The 24,208-nt window shown below is 39.4% G+C and overlaps 1 protein-coding gene across 9 annotated transcripts in view; it reads left to right on the top strand.

Annotated features, from left to right (window-relative positions):
- The window catches only part of HECTD4 (HECT domain E3 ubiquitin protein ligase 4), a 70,463-nt gene continuing 46,255 nt past the window's right edge, over positions 1-24,208 (top strand). For 6 of the 9 annotated variants that reach the window (XM_051633545.1, XM_051633539.1, XM_051633544.1 and 3 more), the window contains exons 1-13: positions 4-415; positions 10,430-10,947; positions 13,484-13,573; positions 13,911-14,041; positions 16,243-16,351; positions 16,919-17,057; positions 18,021-18,191; positions 18,880-19,072; positions 20,444-20,605; positions 20,701-20,814; positions 21,536-21,676; positions 22,032-22,264; positions 22,633-22,778. In XM_051633545.1, the coding sequence (XP_051489505.1) occupies positions 242-415; positions 10,430-10,947; positions 13,484-13,573; positions 13,911-14,041; positions 16,243-16,351; positions 16,919-17,057; positions 18,021-18,191; positions 18,880-19,072; positions 20,444-20,605; positions 20,701-20,814; positions 21,536-21,676; positions 22,032-22,264; positions 22,633-22,778 (2,321 nt within the window). In that variant the 5' untranslated portion in view covers positions 4-241. Of the gene's footprint in view, positions 416-10,429; positions 10,948-13,483; positions 13,574-13,910; positions 14,042-16,242; positions 16,352-16,918; positions 17,058-18,020; positions 18,192-18,879; positions 19,073-20,443; positions 20,606-20,700; positions 20,815-21,535; positions 21,677-22,031; positions 22,265-22,632; positions 22,779-24,208 lie in introns of those variants that run through there. The other 3 variants (XM_051633547.1, XM_051633540.1, XM_051633546.1) reach the window with 3 other exon arrangements.

The following is a 24,208-nucleotide window of genomic DNA, read 5'->3' as shown; positions in this document are numbered from 1 at the left end:
CCTGTGTGTGTGAGGAGGGAGCGGGACGTGGTGGCTGCGGGCGGACACGGCGGCTCCCGCAGGTCCCCGCTCCGCTGGCGCCGCGGTGGCAACGCGCCGCTCCTCGCTGTTTCCCACCGCGCTCCGGCTGTCCGGCACCCAGGTCGCTGGGGACCCCGCTGCCCCCGCCCTGCCCCCGCCATGGGGGGGTAGCGGGAGCCGCCTCGCCTCAGCCTTGCGCAGCCCCCCCGCCGCCCGCGCCATGGGGTCCCCGGCGGGCGCCTCGGCGGCCACGGCGGCCACCGACTCGGCCCAGTGGCTGTCGGTGAAGGAGGAGACCATCTTCCTGCACGACGGGCTGATCCGGGTCACCGACCTGGCCGAGCTGCCCAGCGAGATCGTTGGGGTCGCCGAGCCCGGCGACACCGAGCTGGAGGTGAGGCGGCCCCGCGGGCCGGAGCCGAGGGACGGACGGGGTAGGGACGAGGGGCTGGCGAGGAGGAGGAGGAGGGGGCACAGTGGGACCTGAGGCGAGGGGGATGGTGTTATGGGGGGGCGCAGAGAAAATGACAAGGGGAGGATGGGGGGTGGAGAATGGTGGATGCGGGTGGAGGGCGAAAGACTTGGGGTATGGAGCCAGCTGCTGTCGAGGCAGGCTACTTGTTCAAGTCAGTCTAATTTATTTCGGATAACGGGGAAAGTGGAGCTGGGCAGGAGGGTGGTGAGGCGCTAGCGAAGATGGAGGGTGAAGTGTTGGAGCTACCTCCTTGTTTTGAACCGGTGGGGTTAGGAAACCTGGACCACCCTCAAGTGTTTCACGGTGGTCTTTAGTCCATTTTTTTTTATTGACGATTTTCTGTCTTTGCTGTTACTTTTAGATGCTTAATTATAAAGCATCAGCCTTACGATAAGATGCTTAGGCTTCTGGGCTGTTTTATTTAGGCTGTTGACAGTGATATAGAATCACAGAGTGGTAGGGCTTGGAAGGGACATCTATTAAAGAGCCAGGAGGGCAGCTGAGATTTTCATTCCAGCTTTTTACCTTCTCAGAACTGCTGCTGGTTTGGGCTGCAGGCGGATGGTACATCTGTTTTAAGGGGAGATGGTGAAGGACTGAATGTCACGGATTGTAGGTTGCATCTATTTTGTAGACTGCATTTCCACCCCCCCCTGCCCGTGTGCCTCCCTTCTCTTCTTTCACCCCGCCCTCTTCTCCAGCAATGTGGCTTGCAATGACACAGGGTCTTTGTCGGAGAAGCTGAGTGGTGTGAGCTGAGAGGGGATGGTTCAGCAGGAGCTTTATCTGGGTGCTGTGTTGGGTCACAAACGTTTAGGCCGCGAAACCCTTTTGTGAGGCATTGGCTGCAAACTGGGGTGTTGCTCAGAAGGAGCCCAGGAGCCAGGCTTGCAGTTCTGACATCGGTGTTCATCTTGTGATGTAAAGTCTCTCTAATGTTTATGAAAACTTCCCACAGCTTTATCTGAGGAAAGATAATTTTTTGCTGAGTGTGCGTTTGCTGTGTGATGTGACACTGGGGATTGGGATGGGAACATGAGCTGCTCCCATGAAATGGATGTTGGCAAATATCACATGAACAGGAAAAGAGACTTCTAAGGTGGATGACTTATCTCCATGAGTTATAAACATGGAATGATTCTCTCTTGTGATCAGAGTCCACTCTGGCAGTCAGAAAATATTTCAGAAAATATTTCAAGAAAATATTTCAGTTCCTTTACATAGTTCTAGAAGCAGCATTGAGTCTAATAATTGTGTTAGGATAATACATAATACAGCATTATTCACGTTATGTCCTAGTAAATGCAGATAGCCTTAAAGAAAATACAAAAACCAAAACTAAGTCCCAGACCTTATTTTTAAGATTTTGCAAGCTCAGCCTGAAGTATGTTCTAGCATGAAACTTGACACACAGCTTCACTAGACAAATACTTTAGCTCTGGAGAATTCTGTGTTAGTGCTAGGAATGTCTCTGAAACTATAATTATTTGGGAGAGATAGGGATGGAATTAGTGTTACTGTGTTTTGTCCTTTATGACACTCTTATAGTGAGTGTTTTGGCAATCCAGTGCCACTGATTCACAGCACTTTTCATGTTCCAGAGTCTGTATTTTTTCTGTTGTGCATGTTTGTACTATGAAACTTTACAATAAATAAATAAATTTAAACTTTTCTTTTTTTGCTGTGGTGCTCACGTTCGTCTGTAGTCTTTAAGTCACAGAATATTAAAGCATATTATTTCCTTCTGCTGAAAGACTTGATGAGCACAAGTGATTAGTTTTTCAGATCTTGTTTTTAAAATGGTTCATAGTTTTTGGTATTGAGGGAGGAGCATTAAAAACAAGGTAAAATTTCAAGTGATGTAAATATAAATTATTTAGCTCATAACTTTTATCTGCCTTTTTTAAAGTTTGGTTTTGTTTGGTTTTTTTTTGGGGGGGAGTTGTTTGTTGTTTTTTTTGTTTTTTTAAATAAAGGGCTATCTTGGTAAACTGGAATGGCTTTGAGGAGCCATTTTGTGGAAATAGGTGCATACATCTTACTGAAGTGTGGCCATGCAATCGATTTATACACTGAATAGCTCGGTTGTACTGCTTCTACTCCTACTTGCAATGTAATAAATATATTTGAACATGGTCCAAATAGAAATCTCTTGGGATACGTTATTGGACAAGAGAGGGAGATGCTGGAGCTGCTGCTTTGATTAGTAAACTTCTTGGGCTTCATCAATGGTGGTCAGAACCCTGACTGAATTTCTGATATGATGTGTAATTAAAAAAATATAGTATACTTAAAATTATTTCTTTTAGGGGGAAGGGAGTACCATTCTGGTTTTTTTTAAGTGTCCCTTTAAAGAGCTTATTGGGGAGTAATGTCATATTTGGATGTTTCCTTTGTCCTTCTGTTCAAAGGTTTTGTCTGTTTATAAAAAGAGAAGCAGAGGAAAAATGTTATGGTACTGGTATTATGCCAAGAAAGGCTTATGAAAATGTATTATTTTTTTATTTTTACTCCTATACAACTTTTATTTAGTCTTATATATTTCTTTATGTGTGTGTGTATATATATTTTTTTTTTTTTCATCATGGTAGGTTGCAAAAGTGTTAAGGTTCTCTTTCATGTGAAGGTAACTTGTTGTAGGAGTATCTTTAGGTTGAAAGAGCATGGGGTTTGTTTTTTTTTACTTGTTATGTGATGTAAATGATATATGGCAACTTCTTAGCCTGTCAGCATATTTTCAAATAATACATATTAAAAGAAAGGGGGCACTTTTTTTTTTTTTTAACTTGACAGAATTTTGTTATGATGCACATTTAAAAACTGCTCCTGGTACAGGTTTCTCAATAAAATCTTCTAGTCAAAAGAGGCCTAGGTTAGTTAGCAATTATTCAAGCCTTTGCACCCTTATTTTAAAGTCTTTCATACAGAGAAATTACTTTCAGAGTCCAAAGTCTTCTGCTTCTTGGAGGCAACCTTAAGTAACTAACAACTCAAGATGTTGCCATGACATTTTGTCTGGTCTCTGCCCTGGATGTCAATGCCTGCACAGGAGGGACAGCTTAATGGAAGACGAGCTGTTCTTTAATGTGCCACAATGGAAATTGCAGCACTTTCAGAATCTGCTCAGTCAAACATCTTTCACAGAGACAATAACCCCTGGGAGCAGGGCAAGAGATATGTCTGAAGGTAGAGGTCAATTAAGCCATGTAGTTTTAATCTGCCAGTACACCAGAGTCAACGTGCTGAGACTTATGAGAGCCCCAGCAATGTAATTTCATGCGTTAACCCTTGGTAACTTAATAAAGACACTTCTGAACAGTGGGTGTTCACACAGAGTGTGACACGACTGTCTGGTGGCAGAAGAACATTCCCTTGTATCTGGGCAGCTCAAGGGGGTCAACATACCTTGCTGTTGTAATCCTTCCATTCCAGGAGGCCTTCTTTGTGTTCTTCAGCTTTGTGGCTGATATTTTCATTAGTTTAAACTTTACAATATTGGCAATTTTTCAGCTTACTAGTGATAGGCTCAGTTATTTTTTTTCCACAAGGAAATACCTGGGAAGAAAGACAAATCTTCAATATAAAGTCACAGTTTAAAGTAAAACAACCTTATTGTCACTCCACTTCACTCATAAGCACTCTGTTTTATATAACAGAGGTAACAGTCAGTTGGATATCTCTTCTTGCTGCTCTCCTGCATAGCCTGGGAAAGTTCTAAATACCTGATTTATTTTACTTTTTAGTTTTTTCTTTACTATATTTTTCAGCTGAACCTAGAAGTGCAGCTCCTACCTCAGTAGCTGTCTGGATCGTGTATATATTTATCCTCATCTGATGTATTGACTCTTGTCAAGCTCTGTTATTGTAGGACAGAGTATGAGATGCCACTGGGCAGCTGTCATTCTGCACTGCAGATATTTATTTTTAATCAAATGTAAGTGTTAAAAAAATAATAATAATAATAATATTTTAAGAAGGTGATGTCTATTCCTGTTTCCCCCAGTCTGGCCTGGGCTAGCCCTCTGGGGAGAAGTTGGAACAACTCAAGTTCAGTGCTGTTTTAACAGGATGTGCCAATCCTGGGACTGACTTGTGTTTTCTGTCAAAATGGTTTATACTTGAAGGGATCTGCTAAACTCAAAACTTCCACCCATTTTCCTCATGGACTAGCAGAAACGTATTTACACTCTCCCCTGATTGCTGAAAGAGAGAGTAGTTCTCTAATTATCTAGGTCAGTGCTTCCCAAGTCTTTCTAGTTGTGACCCTACTTCCATCTACAAGCTTCACCTCTGTCAAGATAAAAATCCCTAATGCCAGCACAAACAATTGACGTTGTGCTAAGTGGATGACCCCTCTTGGGGTGATGACCTCTTGCTTGGGAATTGCTGATCCAGGCATGTGTGTCGGGATTGTAACTGTTCTAGTCCTGCCTTTTGCATCCCTTTCCACTTCAGAGACTCCAGTGTTCAGAGTAACACGAGATGAAGCTGGTTCTTGAAGCTAATTCTGCACAGAAAGATAACCTTAGAAATGTGAGCCTTGGATGTTGGGTTTGCCTAGGAGTTGGTGCCATTCTTTCAGACATCACCAAGTGTCTCACCTGCCTTCTGAGAGGACTCTGAAATCTTGATCTCTTTCTTTATAAGCTCACTTTCATTGAATAATCTGTAAGCCACCAACATGGTGTGATTTAATTCCAGCAGAGTTGCTGCAGTTATCATCCGTTATCATAAAATGACCTGTCTGAATTTATTAAACTTCTGTAATATGAACTACTGTGCCTCTTGCATTTTTATTTTTAAAGTCACATTTTAGCTATCCTGGTGGGGAAACACTAGAAAACTTCTTCTAAAGGATTATTTTGCAAAGGTGTTTCCCAAGTACAGTTTTTATTACCAATTGCAGCTGATTGGTTCAGTGATCTGCCCTCTGAAGTGTTTAAATGATAGAGGTTTTTCTTTACCTTTTCATCTACTACTTAAAATCCAAGTAAATATTTTAGTAAACAGATGAACAAAGGAAACAACACTTTCTTTTGTAGCACTCTTTTGGTGTGTTTACAGCTTGCCTGTCCTCTGTAAATCATCTTAAATGTCAAGGTTATTTGGTAAACTTGTACAGTTACCAACAAATTTGCCTGGTACAGTGTTGTGTGTGCAGTAAAAGAGACAGGTTTCCTAGTGCTCATTTCTGAGCAAGTAATTAGGTTTCTAATGCTTTCACAAGGGAAAATAGTTCATGGTTTTAGCTGAGTTGGTAAAAAGCTGTGCTGCTATAATCAGGATTATAAATCAGTAGAGGCTTTGAACAAGGTGATGTGGTTAAAATTTCTTGAAGCAGAAAAAATCAGAACAATCTTCAAACTTGTAGTTTTCAACTGCAACACTAAAAGCATAATGTAAAGCATGCAGCAGCTGCGAAGAACCTATACAATTTCAATATCCAAAACATCAGGATGAAAGTGTTTGCACATATTTACCTCTTTTTCAATCACACAGGTGTATCAGACAAGAAGCCTTATAGAGGGTTTAGAAAAATGTTTTCAAAGAAATTAAGGCAGTGTTTGAACTAAGACAGTTTCCTACTGTGTGGCTTCAGGAATTGCCATGAGCAGAAATGCTGTTACCCAGCAGAGCAACAGAACGTGGAGGACTAGGAGTATGAACACAATGTTGTTTGTGGGAGAAGTTTAAATTTTTATGTGCATTTCATTTCTCAGGGTACCTTAAAACTGTCAAGTTTGGTATTTAACTTACAGAATAATCTATAAATTTTGTAATTCAGTCTTTCTTACATTATTTTATTTGTATTTCTAGAAACAACCCAAGTAAGCAGGTGGTGTTCCCTATTTGTTAACTCTGGTATGAGAGGAATGACCGTATAGCTGTGATGTGGTGTTGAAAGTGTTAAATTTTTTCAGGCTGCTGTTAAAGTTACCTAACAATTTTGAGAATGTTTCTGGTTTTCTGTATGGTTTGTTCCTCCTGTGAGGTGGGAATTACACTTGTTTAATACTCGGAAGGCTATTACAAGTCTAACTGGTGTTGGTGAATGTACCACCATCTTCAAGAAGTTGTTCTCTTTATGAGTGAAATTCAGCCAATTTAATTATGTAGAGAAGGAATTAAATGCTATTTTGGACGTTTAAAAGTGTTCCATTGCAATATGTAACTTCAGGGAAAAATACACCTTTGTGAACAGCTTCACTGCTCATCAACTCCGTATGTAGTAGAATTAAAACTAATCAACAAAACTAGGATATTCAGCCTGAAACTGTTGTTTGAGGTAATAATGGGAGAGCTACTGCAGAAAGTCCTAGTTCACATCTGTCACTGCCCATGCATTGTCTTCTTTCTTTTCCATTTTACTTTCCGTTCTGCCTGCGTTCCACATGAGGCAACTGGTCTAAACCAAAAATCTAGCTTTAACAACAAAATAAAACTAACAACAACAAACACCAAAAAAAAAACCAAACAAAAAAACCCAAACCTGCCAGGCATTACTGCAAGCACCAGAGAGAGGATGGAGGGAGTAATTTTAGCCAGAGAAGCTGCCTTTTAGTGACATCTCACTTTTAAACTTACTTAATGTAGTAATAAAACCTAAGGCTAAAACTCTTCATGTGAATTAGTGTGTCTTAATTGTAGTACATCAGGTATTCACTATCAGTAGAGAAACACTTTACCCCAATAATAGTGAATGCCAGTGACCATTTTCTGGAGCAGTATTGGCAAAAACATCATTGAAAGTGTGTTTTTGTTTGTTTGTTCCCACAAGTTCCATAAGCTGTGTATGAAAAGGAGATGATGTAAATTGCTTTATTTTAAAAATCCATATGTCCCATTTTAGAACTGTCTTCTAAACCTGTTGAATCTAGTATACTTCATCTATTGTTAACCTATATTAGTGCATATTTCCTTTATCAAAGACCAAAGCAAAACACTCAACAGTTCCAGACAGACCACAGGATGCTTGTAAAGCAAATTATTATAAACTGGGAGATGAATGAGAAAATAAAACTTCAATAGGAAAAAGCTTTTTGTCAGCATATCAGCAAATACTTGACACTGACTTTTAATTTTGGTTTATACAAGACAAGCTCAGAGATATAGAGCAATATCAAAGACTGAAAAATTCCTCTTCCTCCTGAGCTTTGGGACTTGAGGAGCAAGAGCATGTAACACAGTGTGACTGGTTTTTGTGAGTGTACTTTCAATTGGACCCTAATGCGTGGCAAAATTTGCAATGTTAAATTATATCCAAAACATGGACCTTTCTGCAGTAATTTGGTTATAGTTCTATTGCTGTGAAACCCCCAAAGGTAACATCAGTATTTGGAAGGAAACTGAACATTCAGCAGTTGCAACTGGAATTCAGTCTCTGGTTTCCTTTGTAATTTGGCTGAAATAAAGCAGTTCTTGTGCTTGAATATTTGGATATTTCAGTCTTCTGTTTGGTATTACGCACTGGGTACAGATTTGGCTCCAAGTCCATCTGAGGTTGTACAAAGTTTGTGAATTAATGTAGGGGGATACTTGTAGTTTAGGTGGGTGCAACTTTTTGAAATATTATCTGGCATCAACTGCAGGGCTCCACAATGTGTATGGGAAGGGGAGAAGACTGTTGGCAGCTTCTCCCTCCATGGAAGTATAATCTAATGGGAAAGCCACCTAAACATACCCCAGCTTGTCTTTACCAGTCTCTTTGGCATTAGCATAGTCAATGACCATAGATCTGTTTTCATCAGCATTTAGCTCTCATGATGAAAACACTGAGTCTGTTTTTCTTCCATTTCTGCAGCTGGTTGCTACTTAGTTCAGGATCCATCATGCACTTTCTTGAGTTCAAGAAAGTCAAAAGCAAACTGGTCTAGAAAGCAACTGTATTTCTAACAGGAAACAATTAAACTTATTTTTGAGACAACAGAAAACACAAATTAACATGAGGTAGTTATTTTAAATGTATAATGTGTGGTTCAGGGATTAATATGCTTAATCTCTTTGAATAAATTAATTAAAAGAGGATCATTATTTTTAAGAAGCTCAATACTAACATCTCTTCAAGTGTAATTATCATGTGAATTACTTTAAAGTGAACTTTTCATGACTCTAATGATAAGTGTTCTATTGAAAAGCTGTTTCATTGACTTTAGTAAGGGTGTTTGTAGAGTGACAGATGTGATTAGTCCTGAAATGTTTTATCAAGCTGTTAAAAAGTCTACAATTAGACATAAACATCTATTTCGCATTCTGTATGACTAGTGCCTACAATTAAAAACAAAACAAAAAACCCAAACAACCAATCCTGTATGAAATTACCTATTGCAACTCTTAATCTCTCACATTCCCCATCCATTTAAAAATTTTTTTAAACGCAATGAGGGGAAAGGCATCTTTACAGCATAGAGATGGGCCAAGTAGAGTGTGCTTGGGGTGAGTGAGAGGGGGCATGTGGTGTCCAGGCAGAAGCCCTTCGGATGCTGGATCTAAAGTATCAGAAAATGTTTAGCTCTTGGCTTTCCTTGAGGTTGCCACAGCTGAAGTGACTTTGCTGATCTCAGCTGTCCGTGTGTGCTGTAGCGACTCAATCATCTGTAAATCACTCAAAATCGTGAGTTCTTTCAAGTATCAGGCTGGGTACTAACCCATTTACATGTTTCTTTCTGTTCTGGTTTGCTTGGTATTCTGTTGTTCCAGCTTTGTCTCCGATTTTATTTACAAGTGCCAGAAAGGCCTCTTTCTTCTGTCTGAAATGATGATTATGAGACTTTCAGGTTTTTAAACCATGGCAGCAACTGGAAATATTTTGAGGAAGATGCAGCGAAGTGCAATATGATAAAACTGAAGAGGGAAAAAAACAGGGGAGCGAGAGCATGTAACAAAATTCTAGGTTCATTTTAGAGGACTGGTTTGTTGGCTGGTTTGTTTGTTTGAAAAACTGTAAAACTAGAATATAAACATTATGAAATCTTGTTGACCTGTAATTTCCCATAGAAGGGCTATAAACTCAGCCCCTGGGACCCTTCAGTGCCTTAGTCCTTTTGAAGTTCTTAGCAAAATTGCCTCGATTACAACAAAAATTAATGCTCTAGGGGAGGCGAGTCTTTATTTTCAAAGATACTATTCCGTATATATTTTTCTTTGTAATCTAGATGATTGCTCTAGCATCATGATTGAAAGTTTAAAAGTCTCTGTCAGCAACCCCCAAGCCCAGACTTCAGTGACGGTGCTGACTCAGCAGTAACAGACTCCTATCGCTTCATGCTCTTCAGCCTCTAATAGAACTTTATTCATTCCCAGAAATTAAAAAAAAAACATCCCACAATCTGTTGCTGAGGACAGCTGATGTATAAATCATACTACAGGCATATGTTGCACTTTTATCCCCCATTAAGAAAAAGAATCATAGAAACATAGAATGGTTGGAGTTGGAAGCGACCTCAGAGATCATCTAGTCTCAATCCCCAGCCATGGCCACTAAGGCGACGTTGCTCCAACGTGTCCTTGAACACTTCCAGGGATGGGGCTTCCACAACATCCCTGGGCAACCCGTTCCAGTGTCTCACCACCCTCACACTAAAGAATTTCTTCTTAACGTCTAACCTAAATCTCCCCTCTTCCAGTTTTAGTCCATCGCCCCTTGTCCTCTCACTACAAGCCCTTGTAGAAAGCCCCTCCCCAGCTTTCCTGTAGCCCCTTCAAATACTGGGAGGTGCTCTAAGGTCTCCCTGGAGCCTTGTCTTCTCCAGGCTGAACACCCCAACTCTCTCAGCCTGTCTCCAGAGCAGAGCTGCTCCAGCCCTCTGATCGTCATTATGGCTTCCTCTGGACTCATTCCGGGAGCTCTACGTCCTTGTTATGTTGGGGGCTCCAGAATTGGACACAGCACTCCAGAAAACCTCAATAAACACCAAGTCTCCCCCCTCTTTTCAGATACTAACATTTGAGACCAAGAACCCGACGGAGCTGGCGGAGCGACTACGGTCCGTGTGCGGGAACCAGAGCAACGCGTACGCCCGGCTGCTGGAGTACCGGCTGAACGCCCTGCGGGGGCTCTGGAACGCCCAGCGCCAGCTGGCCCTGGAGGAGCAGCATGACCGGGAGAGCTCAGGGGATGAGGAGGCACTGGCCTTGCTCAAGCGTCAGGGCTTGTTACAGCAGCCTGAACAGGCGCCGTTCACTTCACGGATGGGGCTTCTGTTGGTCTTTCCCCTCATTCAGTCTCAAAGTAGAACAGACCCTTCTCTCTGTAACATAACTGCTGAGGTGCTATTGAATTGCCTTCGAGACTGCCAGCCTTTGAGTTTGACTAAGGAGCCAGCTGACTGCCTCAACGGGATAGAGTCTTTGCTGTGCTCCTGGCTGGAAGACACTTCTGCTTCAGGCCAACAGATTCCATATAAGCAAAGAGAAAATGCTGCTGCTGCCCTAGTTGCCTTGGCTTGTGCAAGGTAAGGAAGCTGTCCTGAAAGGACATGTTGTGGTTGATACTGGTAGCGAGTGTTTAAATATAAACATAAGAATAAGAAATGATGTGACCACACTGTTGCTACTAATTTTTTTGTTTACATTAGTCTTTTTCCTTCTAATATTCAAATATTGGTTTGGAGAGGGTGAAACTGAGAAGCTAAGCATTTATTTTATATGTGTTTAGCGTATGTAAAGCCACAAGTATCTAGGTTAGAAACACTCTTGTGCATATTGCTGCTTCTGCTGCAGTGATCTGTTCTAGGAATGGTTCCAAATGTTTTTATCGTGGGGAAAAGTTGTCTCGCTCTTCCCTTTGTACTGCCCCGTTAATCCTGTAGCTTATGGATTTTCATTTGGATGTAGGAGGCATTACTGCCAAGTTTCAGGTCAGTTAATTTCAGATTTCAGTGTTGCCTGTGAAACATCTGGAGACACTTTGTCATTTCATTGCCAGTGGAGAGTTCAACCAGTGCAGGCTGAGCTATCCTATGGCCTGCATGGGTTTAGGACAGCATCAGATGGTTATGGACAAAATGTCCATAATAACTTTCACTAAAAACTTACTCTTTTTAGGGGATGGGACTTGGGGAGAAGGGAAGGAGCATACAAAACAGCTTCTGCAGAGCCTTATGGATGTAGGTCTAGAGTCACCAGTTGCCTTTTGAAAATCTTGGCTTTAATGTTTCTCAGATTGCAGTCTTGTTTGTGAAGTTTAACTCTGATTTAAGATGTTGAAGTTCTGAGACGTCATTATTTACTTTAGAAAAAAGGTTTATTCAAATGAGAAACACTTAATTTCTAGTGTACTTGGCCTAATGAAGTCAATGAGGAGTCTACTGTACGTGGCAAACTGCTGCACTGACAGCTGCCTTCTCTAAAAGGCAGTGTGCTTGAACACAGCTCAGATAAATTGGATTGGATAAATATGATCACATTTATTATTTTTTCCCCAGATGTCAGTTTTCGGGAAATATGGGATGTTCTTTTGCAGCTGAATTTGTAAAAGAGCTAAATTTCAAATACAACTTCTGAAATGAAGGGTTGAACTAATATATTCTTTGCAAATCTGTTTGGCATTGCTTACGGAGTTGTGATAGCCTGACATGCTTTGCTCACCTGTGAAAGCCTTGCATTTTTCCTTTAAATATGGAAGTCATCTGTTGGGTACCCTTATGAAGAAGTTGTCTTTCAAAAGGACAAAAAAGTTGAAATGTTTGGTGTTTCACATTATTCACCCTGTTGTTTTATTCTTAGTATTGCTTTAAATAATTAATTCAGGTGCTTTGAAGTGTTCAGTGTCAATTTTCTCCAGCTAGAGGTTTATCAGTGAAAGCACAGAGCTGAAAATGACAGTGGAAAAAACAGGGTTTGGGGTGTGGCGAAGGAGATGCTGTTAGGGAGTTAAGGAGCTGAGACTGACCATGTGTGACAGAAAGCACAAGGCTGTATTCAGGGGAGTGCATGGAAGGGATCTCTTCAATTGATCAGTCATGCTTCTGAAGAAATCATTTCATAACTGCTTATTATCATGTCTGAGACACAGTCAGGATTCTTGTGTTTAGCCAGGCTATTATGCCCAAAAATAAAGCCACCACATCTTTCCGAAAATGACTTCCTCCTCATACCCTGACCTTTAAAACAGAAACTGTAAAATATATATATTAACTTCTCTCTCTCTCTCTATTTCTACAAAAACCAGGCATTTTCCACTATATTAACATACAGATTTCATATGTTCTCCAAAATAAAGTATATAACTTATGAATGAACAAGAATTATAATTAGAATCACAATCTCCATCTGTTTGTAAGTATCACAATAAAATTTTAAAACAGCACACATTTTTAGGCAAGACTGGAAACAAATTCTGCTTTTGTTTTCAGAAATATCTACTCCTTATATACATTTAAATGCATCATTTCAGGAGGGGAAAAGCTTCCAAATTTATGTTTGGAAGCAAAAATAATCAGAGTCTTGATAATACATTAATTAGTTTGGTCTTTTCTATTTTAGTCAAGGAAGCCTTCTCTAGCAGTGTCTGCAGCAGCTCTCCCTAATGCTTTGGCTCAGCCCCAGGAAGACCTGCAGATTGCATTTGGAGATCTAAATATGATTAATCAGCTACAAGGAATATTGCAAGTAGCTGTCTGTAATAGCTGCAAGATTGAGGCATTTTATGGTGTGCCTAGATGGCCTTTACTGTACACAGCCTGTGGCTGCTCGTCTCCCTACCTGCATGGTGCTTCGTCCTCTGCCCAAAAAATAGCATGACTTGGCCTGGCAATGGGTCAGCATTCCTCCTTTTTGTAGCCCTCTCTTCCTCTCTTCACTTCCTTCACAAAAGAATGGAAATCATCCAGAAAAGAAATGCAAATTAGGAAAGGAGCTTGATGCCATATCTTGGATATTCTCTCCTTATGGTACTGGATATTATATTCTACGTAGCTGCTCTTGCCTGTCTCTATTGTGTCTTGTTTCAATAGACATCTTTAATTCATGTTTTTCTTATCCTTTTAGAGGGTCGCTGAAAACCTTTGTTCACACAGTGCATCTGTTACAGAAACAGACTGATCTGGGATCCTTGCCTGTGGCTGATGTATTGTACAGGTTTGTCCTGACTTTTCTAACTGTAGCACTTTTACATCAGCTCTGAAAATGTGTAAGTGCATTTGCAGACTAATGCCTTTATATTGTGATTAAAACCCTCTAGCATTATTGAAAGCTTTAGGAAAGATCAACATTTACTCCATTGCAGAAGCAAGACATTAGGAAGTAAAATCTAAAAGAATCTGCTAATTGTTTTTGGGATGTTAAGTTTTTTTAATTAAATATTGATGATTCCTTTAAGTGGCCTATGAACTTAGAACATATCTGTGTCTTAACTTTTGATTTAGTTTTTGCTATCACTGTTCTCTATGCATCTTATTTTATTTTCTGCTTAAAGGTTGTTGCTTTTGGAGGGAGGACCTGGATCACCCTCTTGTTTGCTTGGAGGAAAGCACATAGTGTCTTGGGGCTTTGAAGACATGTTACCTGCACCTGATGCCAACACTAGTTCCAGCAGTGAAAGTAAAGGTGAATTTCATGACTGTCAGAATTAGTAGGGGGGAGAAAAAGCTTTTTGTGGTGATAATTGTTTTAAAAATAATGTAAAGTTTTAGAGTGGGAAAGGATTTCTCCTCTTTATTAGAAGTAATGTAAAAGCAAGTACAGGACATAGCAAATGACTGAAGGGTTCAGAAGGACCATCTAGAGAGAACTGGGCATCCCAGGAGTGTCTTGAGGCCTGATAAGTAGTGAGAGGGGGAGGGCAGCAGCTGTCTGGGCACTTTGTTGTCTTTGTACCTTCAGAACTGAAGTTTTGAAAACATGGACCTAATTTACAGGAGTACTACCTTGTTTACATTTTTTGGCTTGGAATACCTCTGCTCGTTAAGTTAATCTACCACGATACATAAATTATTTGTTGGCTTTTTTTCAAGTTAGATCAGATAGAAAAAATTATCCTGATTTATATTAAAACTGAGAGGATCAATCTGAAGATGGGTGTGTTACTGATAGTAAGGCAGGGGATTTGTTAAAAACACGTGATTCAGAAGAGTCTTGCTTTTTGGTTGCTGAAGACCAGATGCTATTTTAAATTGCATAGCGATTAGCTTGTAGGAAACAATCAAAAGCAGTATATGCAATGACCCTCCCTGACTTCAGTGGCAGTTTTGCAGAGGTCACACTGAGTTTGGATATTATCCACTCGTTAGGCTCTCAGTAAGCATATTTTTTTTTGTCCTGGGCAGTATCACTGTATTCAGTGATAGCTATCATTGGCAGAGCATGTTTATTTTTAGAAGTACAAGTTCAATGCTTTCTTTTTTTCCCTTCCCTAGTCTACTTTTGTTTCTGTCCAATCTGGTTTGTATGTTCTTTTTTTTTATGCTTTCTTTTGTATTTCCCCCCCCCGAATTAATTCTCAGTTTTTACTGCTTTGTTTGCTTACTATTTTTGCACTAAATGAGGGAGTTCACGTTGCTTTAGAAACATTAATTCAAGCTTTGACATCTCATTAAGTTTAATGCAAGCTGCAGGAGTTGACAAATTTCAGTTGTCATTTTAGGCTGTCTGCAGATTTATTGAAGACATCTATATTTTGAAGAGCTCTTCTTGCTATCAGAGTCACTGGATTATTTTCCTTTCTCTAGCTGACTGTTCAGATTCTGTGAACATAATTAGGTTGACTGGGCTGGTTTATTGACACCCTGTTAATAAGGCTTTGCCTTGTGTGTCCCCTCTTGCGTGTTAATAATTACTACTTTGTGAGTGACAAAGCTATGTTTGGAATACATTTTGTCTTAATTTAACAGTGTTCAAGAGGTGCAAGGCTCTGCTTAGTAGCTTTAAGAGAAGCACAGAATTGTACTGAAAATTAGATCAAAGCTTGCTATTAGATTATTCCTTCCCCACCAGCAGTATGTTATACCAGCAGTCCTGAGCACAAAGGCTTGCACAGCCATAAGCCTTGCTTGCATTTCATCTTGCTGCCAGTTCTGAGTTCTGAGCAGCCTTACCTGTTGCAAAAGCAGAAGAGAATGGTCCTCTGTTCCTTTGCATCATTCTGAAGGCATTTAATAGCAAATTCTCAAGTTTTTTGTATTTAAGTAAAGGAATTTTCCATTTGAAAAGGGCTCAGTTGAATAGCCCTGTAATCCTAAGCATGGTGGGATCTGCTGGTCTAGTTCCTACTGCATTTATAGTTTTGAATAGTGTGCAGAAAAAGCAAGTTCCAACTTACTGTTTTCTTTTTTCCAGCAGCTTAGGCCATAATACTCAAAGAGCAGTCCTTAGCACTGAAATGAGGAGAAAGAAATTAATCAGAAATGGATGATGAACATTTGAACCATGAAAAAACAGTGCTAATGTAACTTATTATCTCAAAGTGAAGCTGTGTGACTGACACTAATTCTTGTTAAGTTTACTGGGCAACAGTAGGAGATGTAAATATCCTGAGTGTTTGTATGAAGGAGTGAGGCATATCTGAGCATCTCCATAATGCCTGAAATAAACTACTGTAAAAAGAATGGACTTTGACTGTGTTACAGTAGCTCTTCAAACCCAAATAATAAATTCAGTATAAAAAAAAATTATTCTGACCTGTCAATGAGGACCTGTCATGAGCATCTGCTGGTTTCCAGTTGCTGTGGGAGCCACCCCAGAGGTGTAATGACCATGGAGAATGTGTGTTACAGAGGAGGTCTCTGCTCTGTTCTCTCTCCCTCACTCAGATGCAGACTTGGGGCGCTGTCTTGCAGCAGATGGGCTCTATCTTTATACAACCAATTCAGTGGGCAGAGGAATAAGCAAATTAGGATCTGGATTGCATGGCACTCTGCGGTGAGTGACAGCTGGATGGTTGCTGTTCTGCACATCTTTCTTGAGAGAAAGTTACTGTTTTGGTAAAGCTCTCTCAGATGTTAGACTGGTGTTTATTATGCATTTTCATGATGATATTTTAATGGTTTGGTTTTCTCATCTGAAATTCTTCTAGAGTGTGTTTTCTCTAGAATTTATGTTGAAAGGGACCTCTGGAGGCCATTTAGTCCAACCTCCTGCAAAGAGGTGTTCCATCAGAATATAGTGAGTGGTTTTATTCCTTGCTGAGAGGGATATACTATGGACTAGTTTTGTGATCTTTTTATTCATTGTACAATTACTAAATTCTAATTATGTCATTGATTATATAAATGATTAGTGCAGGTGTGAGTCACTGTGCCTTCTTGCTGCTTCATTGCTTGAAAGTCATGAGGCTTCTTATGCTTGAAGTCATTTACAGTAGAAATTGCTGCCTTATGCTGACGTGAAGTTCGGTCAAAGTTCAGGGACCTGGTTGTGAGTTAGAAAAACAATAAAAATAGCAGAGGGTTTTTTTAAAGATTTCTAATATACTGGGTTTTTTGCCAGAGGTTTTGTGTACTGCCGAAATGAGGAGCTGGAGGCTGGCTGGGTCGCTTTTGGCAGCGGGAAGCTCCTTCACAGACCTGTCTCTTTTGATAATAAACCTCACTCCCTTTTCCAGGTGGTGGATCAGCATACCCTTCAGGTAAAAGGAACAGTTCATTGCAGAGTTGTACTAAGAGTAGGAAAATGTTCTCAATTAATCACACTAATTTCTAGCCTTAATTAGATTTATCCTTGAAGTTGTTTTTATTACTTTATGAAGCTGCCTTTTACAGACCCCCATTGAAAGCATTGCATGATACAACTTGTTACAGACATTGCTGTGTTTCCATGTGTTAGTGTGTGTGTGTGTGTTTAGGTGTATTTATGTGCATGTATATGCATGTGTTTTTGTAGAGATATAGATATATATATGCGTATATAGACTTACACTGAGCTATATTATGACAGTGTTGTGACGTAAAATATAGTATGGTCACATTGTAAAACAATCAAACAATAGCAAAATGGCCTTTGACTTAAACTGAAAACATCATCTTCCTGAACAGCTCATTATTCTTACACTTGAGATAATAAATTCAGGTATTGTTTCTGATCTAACTATGTTTTGTAGATAAACAGCTGTCATCCTTTGTGAAAATGGGATAGTTTGTTTTCTTTGGGGTATTTTTCCTGCCTGGTTTTAAGGATGGATATGCACATTTCTGTCCAGTATGTTTCCTGAAACTGAGGATGTTTTGATTCCCCCTTTCTTCCAAAGTTTCAAGTAAAGTTCAGAGAAGCAGCAGAGCATAGATAACTGTACTATGTGTATTTTCCTTATGGTACTGTGGATATGCTGTCAGTCATTAGAGAGGAGATGGTCCTTTTATTTTTAGATATGTTAAATATTTAGATATATGAACTGGTTTTTATGCATTAGATCCATTTGGCAAACATTATATAATAGCTCTTCACAACAAATACATGTAATAGTACTATTATGTCCTATAATAAGCCTCTTCTGGACTAACTGCACTTCATCTTAATTTAAGTAGTTATTTTTAAGTACACTGTTAACACAGACTTCAGAATACAAACTGTTAAGATGCTTTCCTTCTCCTAGGTATGTCAGATAGTCCCAATGCCAGTGAACCACTTCCCAGTTGGCAGTACTATGACTACAGTGCATCTTTCTTCAGATGGTACATATTTCTACTGGATTTGGTCACCTGCAAGCCTCAATGAAAAAACACCAAAAGGCCACTCGGTCTTTATGGATATTTTTGAAATTATAGTAAGAAAATTATATGTTTTCTATGACTCTGGAGTTGGTAGCTTGGCTACTGCTTAATTAAACATCAGCATTTTCAAATCAATATATTATGTTTGAATAATGATATGTGTAATCTGAATAGCTGTTTGTAATGTGTTTATGAAACAACTTTTAACAGAGAAGTACTGTATTTAGTGAGGTGATGGAGCTAGAAGTGATTTGCTCTAGTGGTGCAACTTGGGGAAGATGCCTAATGCTGTAAATCAGATCCTGTCTTCAATAAGAGATGTGTTCTTTAATGACACGTCCCCTGAAGATTATGATCTGAAAAAAATCATTGTTTACACTTGATGGCTGGCAAAGTATTTAATGGCCTCTTTTTTTCCAAAACTTGCCAGTGAAACATCATTAACAATACAGGGAGGTTAAATATTTTTAAGTCGAGTTCCATAAATAAGATTATGACAAGCAGTTCTGTCTTTGAGGACAGACAAAATAGAAGATCTGTATTGAACGACAGAATTGCAAACAAAGGAAATACTCATCTGTCTAGCTTTTATAACACTTTTTTGTAAGAAATTATGCCAGCAGGATTCAAGTTTGTATCAGTACTTGTTATATCGTATTGTTCAATTTTACTGTTCGGGTAATTGGTATCCTATAGCTTTCAAGATCTAAAATGTAGGGTTATTGTTCTCCATTTTACTAGGTAGAAAATGGCATCTGTATAGCCAACCCTCTCCAGGAACGAATTATATTAATGAGGAAAGAGGGTGAATCTGCAAAGAGTATAAACGAGATGCTCCTGAGTAGGCTGTCACGGTACCGAGCCTCCCCGTCAGCAACCCTGGCAGCTCTCACTGGCTCCACCATCTCCAACACACTGAAAGAAGACCAAGCAGGTCAGAAGAGGTTTCACTGTCTTAGTCATTTTCATGGTTTGTTTCATACACACAGAGTATCAGTTCTAGCCATTCCTGGCCTCTTAGGACATGTCATAAAAAATGTGGGGGTGTTGGTTTTATTTTTCCAAAATAAATGTTTGAAATACATCTATTCAGTATTTGCTTAATGAATGACAAATTCCCTTGCTAAATTAGGCATTGATTGTAAGAAAAGTTTAAAAATGGGAGGAAGACTTGTGGCAGCCTTTTTTCCCCCCTGAATTCAATTACAGGACTGGTTTATGCCACAATTGATCAAGCTGGTGATTGCATTTCTCTGCTGGGCTTCTAATTGTTGTGTAAAAACAGACTGCAGTTTTAAAAAAAAATGAAACTCTTGTTTCACAAGTAAGTTGAATATTATAAATTGAAGATAATTTAGCTTTTTTGAGGTAAATGGCAAAATGTTTGTGTATCCTTTTATGGGCTTAGTGAAACTACCCAAGTTAATTAGGGAATCCTGAAGGAACAGCATTGATGGCTTTCAGGATCATCTGGAGCTCTGTAGGATTGGTCTTAAGATTTTATTCAGTTTATCCTGAATTACTTCTCTTCTTCATAAGTACATGAGTTTTCTTTCTTCAGTTTTAAACAATTAAAAGTATTTCCATTAAAAATATACAGGAAATAGATATGCTTCCAGGGAAACTGATAAAGAATTGGCTTGAAGAGCTAGTTTAAAGGCTGTGTTTTGCCAGTTAACAACTAGAGTGCTACAGAAGAAGAAGAAAAAGTGGTTATTCTTGGATAGTTCTTTAGTCAGTGCTCAGGAAAGTGTTGATCAGCTGTGGCAGGAGCTAGATCATTATGACTGTACACGTTCCATGTGGAGCAGGAGAACTTAAAATAGTAAATGCGTAGTGAATTTCAAGTGATGTCTCTGTTACAAGATTATTTGGCTCTAAAATAAGCTCTCAATATGTTTATTACCATACAATTCTTAAAACAGTTTTGTTTATACTTTGTTTATACTTAAATGTTAGGCTCCAAATTTGCCTGGTTTGGAAACTAGAGATTTTGGTTTGGTGTGGGTTTTTTTGTCCTTTTTTTTTTTTTTTTTTTAAGTTGTTCTCTTCAGTTCAATAACCTGTGAACCTGCTTGTGTCCTTCTGGGGAGGGATGCTGCATGTGTGAGATGATGACACTGGTCCTGAATGCAACTTCTTAAAGCAACTTGTAAATGCTGCAAAAATGTCTCTTCAATCAATTTCCATATTGATTTCTTTGAAGCCCTAAATAGAAATCTGCCTCGTTTGCTGTTGTGTTCCGAGTATTTGATAGTATGAAGAAATAGGGGTTTGTTTTCTATTTTCCTGTGTAATATTTCAGCTGCAAACACCAGCTGTGGGCTGCCACTGAAGATGTTGAGGAAGACCCCCATATACACGTGTGGAACATACCTGGTGATGCTGGTCCCACCCCCAGGAGGATCAGGCAGTTCTGCCACACGCTCCCTCTTTGGAGGAACAAGTGCTTTGTCATCTTTAAAAAGTAAGTCGGGCACGTTTGGGGCAGGCTTTAAGTTCTTGGTTTTCTGAAGTAAAAGAAAGTTCTCAGAAGTTGACTGGAGACCTTTTCCTCTGTAGTTCTTGCTTCAAGCTTGGTGTTCAATATTTCGGATGGGCAGTTCACCAGCCGAGCAGATCTCATCGACGCTGCAGGGAGTTCACTTGGACGTGGTGCTCTAGTTCCAGGACTTGGTAAGACATGGGTCTGTTCTCTTGGAATATTCCACAACTAGATAGAGCAAACCCTTCAGTTCTGAGGAATCTATCTGGATTTTAATTTGCAGTAAGCAGCTGGGCAGTTGGTGGGGTTTCACGTCCATGGTGAAATTTTGTACATTTAATGCTTTTGAAAGTTCAGAATTCCTTGTCCTGCTTTTGCAGTTTCGGCTGCACACAAGCTCAAGAACAGTGTTTGCTGTGGCAGAAAACTATCTTGAAAGAAGTCTGATTTTTATGTCCTGCTAATAGTGTAAGGAGCTACAAAGTTCTGAGGAGCTTAGCTCTACATTTGAAAATACATAAATGCATCTTAGCTGGAAAGACATTATAGGTATTTCTGATTTCTCTGTTGCTTTATGACTGAAATTTCATTAGTGTTTAGGGGATTTTTTTAAAATATTTTTTTTAACATGCTTGGTATAATAAAATAATCTTTTGAACAGTGTATTTTGCACTGGATACTTACGTGAAACAAATGCTGTTGAACATGTACTTGGAACATCACAAGGGATGCACATTCACTTAATTCCTTTGTTAAGGAACCTTCTTTCAATGTTTTTCATTCCAGTGCATTGTTACTGCCACACCACAGAGAATTTTTTAAGCAAATAATTTGGGTTTATATCTGCTATAAAAATACATTAGTCTATTTTTGTGACATTCTAAAATGTGATGTGCAACGTGTTTCCCTTAGGTGCCTGTTATGATACTATGAACAACATGATATGGACATGCTCCAATGATTATATTGACCAGTGGTGCAATCCTGGGAACCAGGCATTCCACTGTGTCTGCCAGAGACTGGGAGTGAGTCATGTCATCACAGAGCCCAAAGGTGAGGTCAACTCCCAGGTCAGCATTTAATAAAAAGTGGAAGTGAAATGTATGATTAGCATAGAAAAAATATAGAGAAACCACCTTTTGAAACTCTCTTAAAAGTTCAGTTCGTTCCTGAAAAGTTGTTTGTAAATTGGTCGTGGTTTCTCTTTGCTTGAAGACAGGAAAAAGCAAAAAGCCAGACCTGTCTGGAAGTTTCCAGGTTCTTGCTGCCTTTAGCACATGAAAAGCAGTCTTGTCATGTGAGCGGGTGCCCTGAAGTTAGAGGTGATAATGATGGTATCTTGCATTTTAGAAGCAAATACCACTGCTGTAGTCTGTTTGTTGGCTTTGAACTGCTTGTCTTCTTCTAGGGGATGCAACAACCACAAATGAGGTTATTAACCAGTTACTGCACCATGTTGGTGCCATGTGTATCCACCAACTCAACCTCCTTGCAGCCAGCAACAATCTTCCCATCACAAATTTTTTGGGCAAGCAGCATCCAATTGAAGCCCATCACCTCAGCAGCATTTGTGACATTATGGAGAAAGCTATGGTGAATGGAGATACTTGTATCATACGCTGCATCCTGGTTGTCTTTCAGGTACAAGAGCATCTTAAATGTACTTCACAATAAGCCATCACGAGATTGTATTAGTTCTGGGGTTTTTTTCTCCATTGCACTCAATGTAATGGATATTTACTTAGCAGTGGCTTTGCAGTATCTTACACACCACTTGAAGAGTCCTCATTTAAATGTGCTGTTGCCACCTTTACAGATGAAAATAAAATCATGAGAGGTTACTTCCTGATTCCTTTTTTTTTCCTTTTTTTTAAAATTTTGATCCAAAGTCAGTTTCTGCCTCAGATTTCTAGTGACCTAGAAAAATAGTTTGAGAAACTGCCTGCAGTAAAAGAGTTAATGTGAACAATTTTTAAGCTTTTAATATTGTTGTGTTTAATCTTTCTTAGGTGGTTTTTAAATTTTTCTTCAGCCCACAAACTGAAAGGAACAGAGATATTGTTAGAAGGTCGGGCCTCCTTCTTTGGCAGTTGCTGATGGCACCAAGGGATCAGATTTGCTCTGAAATCCAGAAGGAGGTTTGCCTGGCTATTAGGTAAGTATCTGTTTGGGCAAATTAACCTTAACTTAGACTTTTGACTATATGAAAATGTTGTAACAGAGGAACAGTCAAATTGTATTCAGCAGTTTAATTTTAAATTAATATGATAAAATTTAGGTCGACACAGTCTGATGAAACTGTTATGATTTATATGTGGAAGAAGGGAAATATAGTCTGTCTGAATGAAATAATTACCTTCCATGCTTGTTTTCATTTGTTGCTTTTTATTTGCTCTCTTTAGAGGTGCTTTTAATGTTTATTACAATATAACTCTTAAATTTAAGCAAAGTTTTCTGCATTTCATTGATGGCTCTTTAGTTCATATGGCTTATTGGTGTTCTGGAGTAGGGAAAGCTAACGCTGTTACACCAGTGCTTCAAATGACAACACTGAAATTCTAAACAAAAGGAATGTGAGGAGAAGCAGAACGAATAAAACTTGAGGAATCCTGTAAGCCCAGGGAAAAATTCAGGCAGGGTAGCAAAACTGTCTGGAAAAAGTCAGGTTTATGTTTAGGAAAAATGAATCAATTTTGGTAGGAGTGGGCTTTATGTCTCTGGGCTGGTGTGCCAGGTTATCAAACACTGGAACAAGATGGTTGCTGCAGCTGCACATCATAGGAACTGCTGCTTCTCCTGAACCTGCTGCTGGGTAATTTCCTTTCTCCAGCTTGTCAAAACAGCAGAATGACTAAGTACAGGGAAGCCAGCAAAAAGCGTGATCGTGTATCACGAAAACAAGGTAATGTAAATATCAAGGACAAAGGATGTTTGAGACAGCACTCCAAGTACAAATAGAATCTGCTTTCAAGTGGGAAGTGCTCCAGAGATTGAGAATAAAATCTTTGGAAGATGAACCTACTTTTTTTTTTGGTGTGTGAATCATGACATTCCAAAATTCAGTGGCTTTTTGCAACTCTGAGTGAAGAACAGGAGATCTTTAGTATGATTATCTAGCATTTTCAGCTCGCTTTTTGACAGGGAAAAGTGTATCCTGTCAGCTCTGTGTACAACTGCTGCATTTTCCCTTGTTTAACCCTGTATGCTCCAATGACTTGTAAAAAAAACAAGAGGTGGGAATTAGGTAATCTCTCCTTCCTCCTGTTTTCCCATTGGGGGATTCTGGTACCAATAGCAACCTCAAACTTAGCTTGCAATGTATGATGACTTTCTCTGATGTTTGTACCTCGAATTGGTCAGCATGAACCAGAGGGAAGGAAGCTGCAATAATCTCTGCTCTCAGTGTGAAGCTGAGAAACATGCTAGTTTTCTTTTCTATAAATGTTATGTAAAAAGAAAAAGGAGGAAGAAAATAAGGAAAAGTCTGCATAATAGTTTCAACTCTTCAGTCACAAAGTACTCCTGTTAAGTTATTGTGCTTTTCTATTTTGATGTGGTAAATATGTAAAAAGGACAAAGTTCATC

The sequence above is a fragment of the Apus apus genome, chromosome 16, assembly GCF_020740795.1.
Source record: "Apus apus isolate bApuApu2 chromosome 16, bApuApu2.pri.cur, whole genome shotgun sequence".
Lineage (NCBI taxonomy): Eukaryota > Metazoa > Chordata > Aves > Apodiformes > Apodidae > Apus > Apus apus.
This window is presented reverse-complemented; position numbering and strand designations above follow the sequence as displayed.